Source organism: Xenopus tropicalis, chromosome 8 (genome assembly GCF_000004195.4).
Source record: "Xenopus tropicalis strain Nigerian chromosome 8, UCB_Xtro_10.0, whole genome shotgun sequence".
NCBI classification, from domain to species: domain Eukaryota; kingdom Metazoa; phylum Chordata; class Amphibia; order Anura; family Pipidae; genus Xenopus; species Xenopus tropicalis.
The window spans coordinates 25,263,226-25,277,345 of NC_030684.2; the positions used below are offsets into that span (position 1 = coordinate 25,263,226).

The following is a 14,120-nucleotide window of genomic DNA, read 5'->3' on the forward strand; positions in this document are numbered from 1 at the left end:
AGGCAAATCACCCCAAATAGGAACACCTAAGGTCTACTGAACAGTTTAATTGAAAAATGAGTGGCTCAGTTTTATGGTAACTGGAGGAAGAAACCTTCTTAAAAAAGACTTTCTAAAGCGCTTTTTTTATGGCTCACCATTAATCAATGTGTATAAACCCTGAGCTCTCTGCCAAAACTTGTTTACAAATAACATAATGGTTGCTCACCCAGAGACTTATGTGCTCCGAGTGTACAAACCCTCACCGTACCTCCCTGTTCGCGGGCGACTAATCTCCCCGAATTGCCATCCCACCGGCGACAATGTAAGTCGCCAGTGGGATGGCACACGCGGCGGTGCGATTTCGGCCTTGCAACCGCAAGTTACCTGCTATGTAACCTGTACCTTTTCTCCTTTCTTCCAGCTTAAATGGCTGCCCCCATGGCTACACAGCAGCTTATTTATATAGTAGCTTTTCTGTAGCAAAAACACCAGATTTTTGCAGAGCAACAGCACATTCTATTTTAATTACTTTAAAACACTTTAATTTTTTGATGTTACTGTTTCTTTAATCAATGCATTGTTCACCCACTACATTGTTCACACCTCAGGTTCAGACTGTAATCACCCACATTGTTCACCTCTTCACACCTGTTTGTAGAAACAGTGCCAGCATTGTGTCACTGTATGTACTGTGTATGGCACACACAGGCAGCATAGGGCAGGCAGAGTATGGCACACACAGGCAGCATAGGGCAGGCAGAGTATGGCACACACAGGCAGCATAGGGCAGGCAGAGTATGGCACACACAGGCAGCATAGGGCAGGCAGAGTATGGCGCACACAGGCAGCATAGGGCAGGCAGAGTATGGCACACACGCACGCACGCAGGATAGGGCAGGCAGAGTATGACACACACAAAGGCAGGATAGAGGGCAAGCAGAGTATGGCACACACAGGCAGCATAGGGTAGGCAGTATAGCACACACAGAGCATAGGGCAGGCAGAGTATGGCACACACAGGCAGCATAGGGTAGGCAGTATAGCACACACAGAGCATAGGGCAGGCAGAGTATGGCACACACAGGCAGCATAGGGAAGGCAGAGTATGGCACACACAGGCAGTATAGGGCAGGCAGAGTATGGCACACACACACACACAGGCAGGATAGGGCAGGCAGAGTATGGCACACACACACACAGGCAGGATAGGGCAGGCAGAGTATGGCGCACACACACAGGCAGTATAGGGCAGGCAGAGTATGGAACACACAGGCAGTATAGGGCAGGCAGAGTATGGCACACACACACAGGCAGGATAGGGCAGGCAGAGTATGGCACACGCAGGCAGCATAGGGCAGGCAGTATAGCACACACAGGCAGCAAAGGGCAGGCAGAGTATGGCACACACAGGCAGCAAAGGGCAGGCAGAGTATGGCACACACAGGCAGCATAGGGCAGGCAAGGTATGGCACACACAGGCAGCATAGGCAGGCAGAGTATGGCACACACAGGTAGCATAGGGCAGGCAGAGTATGGCACACACAGGCAGCATAGTGAAGGCAGAGTATGGCACACACAGGCGGCATAGGTCAGGCAGAGTCTGGCACATACAGGCAGCAAAGGGCAAGCAGAGAATGGCACACACAGGCAGTAGTTTGTGTGCCATACTCTGCCTGTCCTATGCTGTCTATGTGTGCCATACTCTGCCTGCCCTTTGCTGCCTGTATGTGCCAGACTCTGCCTGCCCTATGCTGCCTATGTGTGCCATACTCTGCCTGCCCTATGCTGCCTGTGTGTGCCATACTGCCTGCCCTACCCTGAACCTGGCAGAAGTTTGTTCTGGGAGTTTGTTAGCAGTCAGAATTAGCCATTAAATGGTCCCTAGGATATGTAATTATATGCAGGGGGTTGCTGTGCTATCCACAGGAGAGGAGGCGGCGGCGGCGGCATATGTTTTTAAGGGTGTGTCTTAATATGACATAATATAATGTGTGGCCCCCCCTCTGTCTGGCTGCTTTGATGCCTTACCTTTGTGTATACTTTAAATGGTATCCGTATTGAGATTAACTGGCCCCCTTGCATAGTTCACACCTCAGATTCAGGCTGTAATTCCCTTGTATTGTTTAAACATGTAATCCCTTTTACTATTCACACCTTTTAATCAATGCATTGTTCACCCACTACATTGTTCACACCTCAGACTGTAATCACCCACGTTGTTCACCTCTTCACACCTGTTTGTAGGAATAGTGCCAGCATTGTGTCACTGTATGTACACACAGGCAGCATAGGGCAGGCAGAGTATGGCACACACAGGCAGCTAAGGGCAGGCAGAGTATGGCACACACAGGCAGCTAAGGGCAGGCAGAGTATGGCACACACAGGCAGCATAGGGCAGGCAGTATGGGACACACAGGCAGCATAGGGCAGGCAGAGTCTGGCACACACAGGTGGCATAGGGCAGTCAAACTACTGCCTGTGTGCATCATACTCTGCCTGCCCTTTGCTGCCTGCATGTGCTCGACTCTGCCTGCCCTATGCTGCCTATGTGTGCCATACTCTGCCTGCCCTATGCTGCCTGTGTGTTCCATGCTCTGTCTGCCCTATGCTGTCTGTGTGTGCCATATTCTGCCTGCCCTACCCTGCCTGTGTGTGCCATACTGCCTGCCCTACCCTGAACCTGGCAGAAGTTTGTTCTGGGAGTTTGTTAGTAGTTGGAAATAATCTTTAAATGGTCCCTGAGGTGTGTAATTATGTGCTGGGGGTTGCTGTGCTATCCACAGGGGAGGAGGCGGCGGCGGCGGCGGCATATGTTTTTAAGGGTGTGTCTTAATATGACATAATATAATTCTTTCACATGAATGATGGTTGATATCCCTGCAGTGAGCGCCAACCATTTGGGTTTTTGCTGCGCTACCACCATTAATATGGGTATGGTCTTGTAATAACATAGGTGTGGTTTGAAGTAGGTGCAGTTTAAAAAAGGGGAGTGGTCAAAACTGGCTTCCATTAGCGACCCTCCACTATATCTGCTAGAGAAATTTCGGCCCTCGGCACCACAGAAGTTGGACAGCACTGTACTGTTTCTATTTTTGTTGATGATACTAAATTGTGCAAAACTATAAGTTCCATGCAGGATGCTGCCACTTTGCAGAGCGACTTGACAAAATTGGAAAACTGGGCAGCAAACTGGAAAATGAGGATTAATGTGCAAAGTTTTGCATTTTGGTAGAAATAATATAAACGCAAGCTATCTAATAATTGGTAGTGTGTTGGGGGGATCCTTAATGGATCTGGGGGTTTTTGTTGATAACAAGTTGTCTAATGCCAGGCAGTGTCATTCTGTGGCTACTAAAGCAAATAAAGTGCTGTCTTGTATAAAAAAAGGGCATTGACTCAAGGGATGAGAACATCACTTTGCCACTTTATAGGTTTTGGGCTTTTCAAAAAGGATATTAATGAGCTGGAGAGAGTGCAGAGACTGCAACTAAACTGGTAAAGGGGATGGAAGATTTAAGCTATGAGGTTAGACTGTCGAGGTTGGGGTTGCTTACTCTGGAAAAGAGGCACTTGCGAGGGGACATGATTACTCTGTACAAGTACATTAGAGGGGATTATAGGCAGATGGGGGTGTTTTTTTTTTCAGCACACCAGAGGCCGCCCCCCCCCCTTTAGATTAGAGGAACTTCCATTTAAAGCAGCGTAGGGGGGTTTTCACAGTGAGGGCAGTGAGGGTGGGGAAATCCCTTCCTAGTGATGTGGTAATGGCAGATTCTGTTAATGCCTATAAGAGGGGCCTGGATGAGTTCTTGAACAAGCATAGTATCCAAGGCTATTGTGATACTAATATCTACAGTTAGTATTACTTGGAAGGGTTGAACTTGATGGACTCTGGTATTTTTTTTCAACCCTATGTAATGCCCTGATCATGCAGTAGAAAAAGCATGTTAGACATCTAATACTTGCTTTTTCCACTGCACGGTTGGGGCATTGGACATTGCTTGTTCTCCCTTGCTTAGACAGTCCTTTGATTCACTTCTCCCTGCACTGAACAGCTATAGGCATGGCACAGCAACAGTACCTGCATAGTTGGGGCTTTTTGGTGCCCGCTTGCTTGCTAATTTTTCCACCACTAGCCGTCAACCCGCAAAACCTCAACCGACCTTGGACTCCAATAAGCAAAATTTAAAACTGCATCTAATACTCTGCACTCATAGGGGCACATTTACTAATCCACGAACGTCCGAATGCGTTTTTTTCGTAATGATCGGTATTTTGCGACTTTTTCGCAAATTGTCGCGAATTTTTCGAGCGCTCAATACGAAAATCGCGACAATTCACGAAAGTCGTAACGGCTATGCAAAAGTCGCGTCAATTCACGAAAGTCATAATGGCTATGAAAAAGTTGCGACAATTCACGAAATTTGCAATGCCTATGAAAAAGTTGCGACAATTCGCGCAAGTCGTAACGGCGATGAAAAAAAAAATCGTTTTCCAATCCGAATTTTTCTCATTTGGATTCATGGATTAGTAACTCAGCCCCATAGAGTGCACAATAACAGTGTGGGGTCTATTGCTTTCTAAGCATCTTCTTCACTGGGACCTTGTGTCCCAGGCTCCCATAGAGGAAATGACCACTACCTTTTGGAGCCAGTAGGGAAATAAGATGTTAGTATTGAGGAAAGACTGGCCAAGGTGGGGTTGGCTATGCTTAAGGGGTGAACTTGATGACTGGGTATGAATATATCATTTATACATAAGAATAATCTCTCTAATGCTTTATGACAGACATGGCTGTGCTGGCAGATACAATAATCTCTAAGGATCGAATATGCATTCCTTAAAGCTGTTCATTTAATATTCTTCTGGTGTATTTCATTTTTAGGGATCTATAGATTTTTAATCAATCCCTTAGGGCTTAATTGTTTTCAGGGGGCAGAATTTACATGCAAAGGAACTGCTTATTTATCTTTGTCTGCAACACAGAACAGCTTCCCCCTTGCTGCTCTTGCTTCCCTCAGTGGGTACTACTGAAATATTTTACTACATCCTCCCCCCTCCCCCAGTTGCAATAATCTAACCAGGAATTAAAGCTAACCAGGCCTTCAGAACCCTAAACTTTGCCACCCGGTGATAATGCTTCCTCCATTTTATGGATGTAGGTGTTGATTGGCTCCACCACGGCAGGAGGCCTTGGTGGAGCCAATCAACATCTACATCCATAAAAGACCAGAGGGCTCATTTACTTGCACAATCATATAGTGTGTAGCAATATGGAACCAGAGGCACGTATGGAATGGGTGCAGGATGGGCCTTTCAAAAGCAACATTTTACAGGTTGGGTCCAGGTTAAGTTTTTCTAGACTAGTCCACCATCAACCAAGCCTATTTAAGGTCCAGGTTAAGTTTTTCTAGACTAGTCCACCATCAACCAAGCCCCTCTCGCCTATTTAAGGTCCAGGTTAAGTTTTTCTAGACTAGTCCACCATCAACCAAGCCCCTCTCGCCTATTTAAGGTCCAGGTTAAGTTTTTCTAGACTAGTCCACCATCAACCAAGCCCCTCTCGCCTATTTAAGGTCCAGGTTCAGGTTAAGTTTTTCTAGACTAGTCCACCATCAACCAAGCCCCTCTCGCCTATTTAAGGTCCAGGTTCAGGTTAAGTTTTTCTAGACTAGTCCACCATCAACCAAGCCCCTCTCGCCTATTTAAGGTCCAGGTTAAGTTTTTCTAGACTAGTCCACCATCAACCAAGCCCCTCACCTATTTAAGGTGTTCCATCGCCAAGAAAATATAACCTTTCCATTGCCATATTAATGTTAAGACAAAAAAGCCCATCAGCCACTGCCACTATTCTATGATTAAGGGGGTGCAAAGGGGGTGGGGGGAGAGAAAATAAAGACAAAAGCCAGTTTTACTAAAAGAATAGACTTTATTAAGCACTGTAAGTCTCTCTAACTGGAAACCAAGCTCCTCCATAAAACATTCCTAGACATTCTGCATTGTAAGAGGTCACCTTCTCAGCAACAACAGACATTCCCAGAGTTTAACCGCTCTAACTTACATTGATAAACTATGGAGATGCTGGGAGTAGGGATTACAGGACGGGAAGATTTGGGAAAGTGGGAGATAGTTACACATTACCCATCCACTAAACAGGTGACTAGCATAAAGGGGGATTTATTAACAGGGAAGAAAATAGAATCCAGAAGCAAAAAAAAAAAAAAAAATTTCTCATTTGTAAATAACACAGACAGAATCCGTTAAACATGAAGTACTAACAAAGATCATCATCATCATCATAGTGAGGTTTTGCCTAGCTAAAAAAAATTGTTTTAATAAACTTATTCAAAGAGAAAGCGGAAATTTATATGAAATTAGGTGGAGCGGAAAACAGGGAGCGGGCGTACAATATATATTTATCCCCGGAAAGGCGACCGATCGTCCCTTCCGAAGGCTTCGTTTCTTTGAGATGCGTTAGCGATGAGTTACCACTAAACCAGGAAAGAAGCGTTATTATCACAAAGTACGTGTGTAGCAGATACAGACGGGTCAGATATACATCCTACAGACGGCGGTGCGAGGAGAGAAGTTTTTTCTTTTTTTTGTAGTTTTTTTTTTAAAGTTTTTTTTTTTTTTGTCTTCTATTTTTCCTTTATGTTCAAATCTGAACAAGAAAAGTTTGTGTGTGTTAGTTGCTTTGTTTTATACTTAGCACATCTAAAAACCCAGTTTAAAAGACACAGATAAATCAGCAGTATAAGTGTTAAGATTGATCTCCAGGGCTATGACAAGTCCTGAAATTTTAAAAAAGAAAAAATTATATATATGTTAAAAAAAAAAATAGTGGGAACCCCCCCCCCCCAAAATCTAAGCAGAGTATAAGGGCTGCATGGTAACCGCAATCCAAAAATGCTCATTAGTAAAATGCTGATATCACAGGATGATGTCATTTAGCAGCAAGCAGCAGACCCCGCCCACCCTTAGCACTGAAGCCTTTGGGTAACCAGACCAGTTCAAAGCATAAAGCTCAACTGGATTCAATACGAAAAATACCAAAAAAAAAATGGTTACATGGAACAGAACCACGGATGGTACTACTGTTTAATGGGCCCCATCGTTATCGGGGTGTGGGATGTTGCGGGGGATGGACTGCCAGCGCTCGCCGAAGCTTTGTTGCCACAAACAATACTCAGATTTTTTTTTTTTCAGGGTATCCAAAGAACATGGTTTTTTTTAAACCCTGGAAATGAACACAGAATGATCGCAAGGTTAGATTTTGATGCTTGTGAGAATGAGGCCCATATTTTGTTGGCAGCACCAAACCATGTACGATGGGACTCTGCTAATTAACCTGCTTTCCACATTCCCCCCACCCAGTGAAGAGAGCCATACGAATGGCAGAACATACAAGCTGGGGGCAGGGGTTTAGGAACTTATCACAGATACATATTTAAGTGACTATAATAAAGAACAGTGTTATATAAAAAAAAAAAATGCAACTGCCCCTCCCCCCTAACCCTAAAGTAAAACCTAGCCGGGTAACCGAACAATGCTAACAGAAATAAAGCTACTATTTTCCTTCTACATAATGTTTTCCTTTGTATTAAACCATCGCTTCACATTCAGAGGATCCCGACGCTAAACATGCTGAGAAAAAGTTCTTTTCCGCTGCCCGAAGGTCAATACCGCGGCGTGCCCTCCAAACTCTGCCAGGGGTATTTGGAGCACAGCATGCTTGCGTTCAGAGATGGCGCTGAAGTGGAGATGGAAACAATTACGTGGTACAAAAATGATTAGCAAAAAACCTTAATTCAACATCAATGAGTACAAGTTAGTGAAACAGATTCAACATGCCACGATGAAGAGGAACGACGGACTGTACCCCCCCCCCCCCCCACCCTTCTTACCAGCTAAATAAATGTGTACAATAAATGTAAGGTTCAAACATACAAAAAGGTGTCTTTTTCTTTGTTTTTCTTTTTTTGTTTTTTAAATATTTCTATATATTTAAAAATCAAGATGGCGATAAATGGTTGATAATTAAAGTGGATGTTTCGGTACAATCAAAATTAGCCTTAACTGTGAAACATTGTTAGAGAAAAAAACAAAACATGTATTAAGCCAGTGACAGTTGTCAGTTGGCTGCTTGTGACTGCACCCCTGTTCAAGGTCAGGACAGGTCCCCGCTTTGCTTGCAGGGCTGTATTGCCAGTACCTGTAGTACTAGCCTCGAGGCACAGTCACTAACCATGGTGAAAGAACAAAAATAAGAATTCTCCAACTGGGTAGAACTCAAGTCCATTCCATGGAAGATATGAAGTTAAGCAGAGGATAAATAGTCATAATTCCCAAGTTCTAGGTCCCCAGGAGTTGTCTGAGAACGATGCCTAAAGGAAGTGGTCCCAGCAAACAGGGGCATCATCAGTAGAAAAGAGCTTGGTACGTCTCCCAAAGGTGCCAATCTTTTAGAATGATGGAAACACTGATGTCCATAGTCGCTGGAAAAGCATCTCTAATGACTGCCGGGGCTGTCACGTGTGAGACCTTCCTTCTTTTTGTATTACATTGGAACAAAATGCATTTTATGCAGAGCTGCGACACTGGCCCCAGCCTCTTGCTGGACAAATCCGTCGCGCTCTGCTGAGGACACAGAGTATTACTATAGTTACCGGGATGGGAACAACTCAACAAAAAGTATATATATATATAAAATATTATAACAGTGAATAGAAGTGGAAACTGTTGGCATTGTTTGTATCCTAACCATTTGTGTAGGAAACCATTATTTGTGTTGGATAGACATGGGATCCACTGAGGATCAAGACGACAACTAGTGCTCTTGAAAGTGTTCGACACTTCCTTGTGCGTTGGAATTATTGGTATTCCCAGCATCCTCTGTGAGTACTGTGGAAAGAAGCAGCACCGGCCACTTCTACATAACTAATGGCAAAATGAAAAATATCAGAAGTGCTTCCAAAAAATATTAAGGTATTACCCCACAAAGTGCCGCGAAGCAGCGAGTGCAAAAAGAACACAAAAGCGCAGCCCAAAACAACAGAAAGAAGCCATTCACGACTATGCGTGGGAACCAAAGGTTCACCAGATCAAACATGGCCAAGAGGGCAACTCTGGTTTGCAGAGATATTAAGGGTGCAAAAATCAGCTAAAATCACAGGAAGATGCAACTCCTACAGTCGGATACAAACCCCTTTACTGGACTGTCACAATAACACCCAACCAGAAGTGGGGGCAGGCAGAGCACTAAATAACACTATAGACCAATTGGCCAGCTGGTAAGTATGATGTGCTGAAGGCTGCACTCTTAGGTCATATTTGCTACAACTATTCCAGTCAATCCAACTAAGAGTCGGTTATTAAACTAGTAAGTAAACAGAGGATATGTCTGAGCCGTAAAGCCTCTATGGTCCTCTGCCAAACATGCTGCAGGCCGCCTCCTTAGGATGAAATAAAGGTGACTCTCCTCCAATCCTTTTTAGAAACTATATCAAGCATAGGCAACTGTTAACAGTCTGGCCTGTACTATTTTTTTTATGTATATAGTTTTTAATTTTGCAGTTTTAAACTAACAAAGAAGAAGGTAGATCAAGAAAAGAAAAAAGGGAGAAGATTTGGCCTGTGCTTACGTTGCTCTTTACCATACACTTAAAGATGCACAATCTACTGTGTAATTATCTACAGCATTAAATATATTGTTGCCAATTACACTGGCCTTTAGCTGGAAAGCTCATTCCTTGGCGCTAGCGTGGAATATCTATGTAAGCATCCTCCAATCCCCTTAAAGCCAGCAGTTGGGGACGCTGTGCTGTAAGTTGCTGATCTCAGAAAGAAAAAAAAATGGGGTCTGTCTAAGGGCTGTCTGGTCCTTCCTTAAGGCCATCCTTTTCCTTGCAAGGGCACAAAAGTAACGAAAAAGCTGAAAGAAATTATAATCTCGCAAATGGCAACAACAACTTCTATAAGCAACAGTGCAGTAAGTACAGTCATTAAGGAGACAGAACCCTATGTAGAAAAGACAGGCCATACACGTGGGGAAGCATGGAAGCCATATGCCCAACTGAATAGCTTTCCTTCCTTTGGTTACTGTAACTGTACCTATGCAACAACTGTGAAAGGACTGGAGGCAGGTGAAAATACTTTATGTGGGCCAAGGCCTGAAACATGCAGCTTTGGAATGCTCTTAAGCTTGGGGCAGGAAGTACTTCTTGGTCACCAGAGTGAATTCACGGATAGAGGCGCAGTAACACACTGAACAAAAGGCTCAAGCAGGGGAACCACTACCGTAGTTTCGTCTTTACACCAATCACAGAAAAGAAAAAATATATATATATAGAAGAACCTTCCTTTGAGAGATGTGGGCAATGCGCAAGGTTTCCGAATGCAGTGCTGGACACGAGAGCGTCAGTTGCCCTCCACTGTTAAGAGAGTTACATGTCCAGAGTTAAATGGTACAGAAATCACCACAAACTGTCCCCCCAGCAGCAGCAGAGTTCCTGAGGAATACTGGTTCTGCTTAGGATGCAAGTGTGGTATTATCTAAATATATATTTATATGTTACATAAATAGATCTCTCTTCCTTCTCTGTACAAAAAGCCTGTGCACATATGCGTATTCACAATAAACACAGCGTGTCCCATCGGACAAGCTCTGGATACGTACTCAGCATATATTTCCAATCTGCCATTATGTCCCAGGCAGACAACACGTTGCACGCATACAATCATTCACATTACAGCTTCATCACACCACCGGGTCATGTTCAACTGGATGCTAAGCAAGGTTTTGCTTTCCCTTCCATCCCAGAAAGGTTGAAGAGGGGAGTATATACCTATACATATAAACAGCACTTGCTCAGACTAAACATGTGTTCTGCCTATCCTAGAAAATATTTCACATTTCCTAGTTTATGGGAAATTGAAAAGCACTTATGAACATGTGCTGTGTTCCAATCAAGAATCGGCTCCATATAAACAAACCCCTCCCTTGAGATAAGTAGCTCATTATACAAAGCACTTATCTGGCCTGGCAATTAGTGCAGAGGCACAAAAGGAGATTTGTTGCCCATGGCAAACTGGTATTGCCGCAGCAACATCTCTCTCCTATGTGCCATAGCCATTACTACGTATGCCTCTGCAAACAGTGGCTCAGCATAACCAGGAGATGAGATAAGCAGTTAGTGAAATGGATTTCAATTTGTTGTTTGCTGCAACAAAAAGAAAAAAAAAACATAATTAAAGCAATAGGCAAAAGGTATGTTCAGCACAAGCCCTGTTTAAAAATAGTGGGCATATTGCCCCTTAAACCTAGAGCTGGTAAAGCACTGCTTGACCTTCTATAGCAAGTAAGGGTCAAAGGTTCCCAGTAACTTAAGTGCCCCCATCTCATTAGCACTTGCAGAATGAACAGCTGTCTTTGCTCCCAAAAAATGTATAAGGATAAGAGAATGGCAGTCTCTTGCTGTTCTTAGAGGAGACGTTAATGCCATTTATTTGGTTACTGGGCAGAATATAAATATATGCAAGTTATTCAGAGATGGGCGACACTTTCACAGTTAAGTGACCTGTAACCCTGGCAAGCAGAAAGGCCAGTTGCCACCTAACTTGCATCGCTTATGAGACAACCCGACATTAATACAGGCTTCATTTCAGCTGAAGGCAGGAAAAATCTGCCTGTGACAGTCTCGCTCCTGAAATTCCTCTTTGTACAAAGGCCATATTTATATATATTTATATATATATACATATAAAAATAATATTAATAAAATTCAGAAAAAAAGTTCCATGTTATCTACAGTTTCTTGTGAGCGGGCACGAGTGCAATGCCTTTGCTGAGGCAGGAGGAGCGGAAAGTGGAAGGGAGGCCACAGTGCAATCCTTTGGATTTAAAAGGCTGACCCCAAACTGTATTTTTGGTATAGGGCACCAGGGAATTAATACTAAGTGCCGGTGCATATCTACACGCCGGTGTAGCACCATGTTACGGGCCGTTCTCATTGTACAACAGATGACACTCTGTTTAGACCATTCCAGCTGAGGAAGATAGACAATTTTTAGGGTTAAGGTGCAGAACTCAGCCAGTGGCACATTTGCTCTTTAAGTTCAACGACCCAGGGCAGTGGTAGCTCCACCCCCATCCAGTCTGATGCAAGTAAGCGGGGTAACAAGTCAGAAAAAAAAAATAATCATAAATTTTGAGTTTGGGGGAATTGATCAGAGATTCATCTCAAGACCTTTTTCTCTGTACCTCCCTTAACCACTCTCCTGTTCCTCCGCAAAGCCTCGCTCTGTGTCTCTGTGCAGCTCACTCCTCCTTCTGCAGGGGCGCGGGGCCCAACTTTTCATCATGGCAGGATTCGCTGCCCTCATTGCTTATCCCTGTGAAGTGAGAGGAGCTGCCGTTGCTGCAGGGGTCGCTGCTCTCTCTAGATAAGGCACATGCTAAGTTTGGAGAACTGGGTTCTTCCTCTGCATTGGTGCTTCCGCTGGTCCCGTTTACTTGGGAGGGACTTCGGCTTTCAGATGAGCCCTTGAGGAATAAGAAAAGAGGCTGAAGTGAATAATGGTCACGCTATTACAGGCTTATAAATTCCACTCAGACTAAATTCAGGGGGCTTAGTGCTGGAACACGATTACGATTAAGTCTAGGTCATTCTAGGACCTGAAAACCCTGGGCCCCCAGCATTCTGAAAAACAGGTTCCATACCTGTAGTTACATTTTCCTCACTTATCAGGAAGGTATGACTACTTGGGATGCACCGAATCCAGCCTTTTTTTTTTTATGGATTCGGCCGAACCAAATCCATTTGGGGGGGTTTCGCCGCACACGCAACTTTTAACTCTTCCCTATCCTAAGTAGCATATGCCAATTAGGATTCGGATTCAGTTTGGGATTCGCCAGAATCCATCAGGGCGGGTTCGTGCATCCTTAATGACTACTAATTTACCCAAGAAATAATTTAGTATAAGAATACTAGGATAAATAGATCGGCTGTGCAAAATAAAAACGTTTTAAATATAGTTAGCCAAAAATGTAACCTACAAAGGCTGGAGTGAGCTGATGACTACTTCCTCCTTTGCAGCTCTCTAACCTGTTAGTAACCAATCAGTGATTTCCGGGGGGCCATATGGGACATAACTGTTTGCTTTTGAATCTGACCCGCATGCTAAGGATCAAAAGCAAAGTAAACAGTTATGTCCCATGTGCCGTGCCCCCCCCCTCTCCTCCTCAGGTGCCTGAGGCTAGAGAGCTGAAAGCAGGAAGTAGTGTTCTGGCCATTATGTTACACATATGCCTGCTCCAGCCTTTATTAGAAAACTGTTTGATCTTGCACAGCCTATTACCCAGTTTTATTTTTACACTGAACTGTTTCTTTAATCTGGAATTGTGCCCGCAGGTGGGTGCAAACCCACAGCACAGCTCCAGGTGTCTTAATAGTAAGCAGCTGCCTTAGAAGGGAAGTACAAGTACAACAACCAGATTCTATGCCAGGTACGGATACAAGTCCATTCCATGAGTTGGTGGGGAGAGATAGTAATACATTCCAGCTAAATACAGAAAGTGCCCTCTATCCCTTTAAGGACATAGAACAGTACTTGCTTAGATAATTCATTGACATATAAATATTTGCCAAATACATAACTTTGTCTATTTCTATTAAAAAGGAATTGTTTCACTGAATATGGATACAGCAAACAGTGTTAGGGTTAATGGTTACATAAGCGTGGCCTTTAGTAAGCCCTGCCACGTACACCAGAGGTTATTCCCAAGTAACTCATTGCATACAAATGACAAAACCCTGTAAATAACTTGACTAAAATGATAGTTTAATAAAAGAAACAAAAGGGATTAGTTGATGGGCAAAACACAGGATAGCGCAACCTTGGCTAAGATATGAACTTACAAAAAAACCACTTACTGGTTTGTTCACCTTTTTGTTTGTCTTTGTAACTTTGCCAGCAGGTTCTCTCCCACGCCTAGAGAGACACAGATATGTTAAAAGTAAATGGAGATTTTTTTTTATTTTTTTTTTTTTACTGTATCCTGCTTAAGCCATGTGTTCTACTACTTAACAGTTAACTTCTTATTTAAGTATCAATGCTCTGTAGAATCTGCAAGTTTC

The 14,120-nt window shown here is 43.7% G+C and overlaps 1 protein-coding gene across 3 annotated transcripts in view; it reads right to left on the bottom strand.

Annotated features, from left to right (window-relative positions):
* Nucleotides 1-5,891: 5,891 nt before the first annotated feature.
* Nucleotides 5,892-14,120, bottom strand: part of fam120c (family with sequence similarity 120C) — a 34,598-nt gene continuing 26,369 nt past the window's right edge. The window contains exons 15-16 of one of the 3 annotated variants that reach the window (XM_031890384.1): nt 13,917-13,974; nt 5,892-12,526 (exon numbers count right to left, since the gene is read on the bottom strand). In XM_031890384.1, coding sequence (XP_031746244.1) covers nt 12,302-12,526; nt 13,917-13,974 — 283 coding nt within the window. In that variant the 3' untranslated portion in view covers nt 5,892-12,301. The remainder of the gene's footprint in view (nt 12,527-13,916; nt 13,975-14,120) is intronic. The other 2 variants (XM_031890385.1, NM_001375263.1) reach the window with 2 other exon arrangements.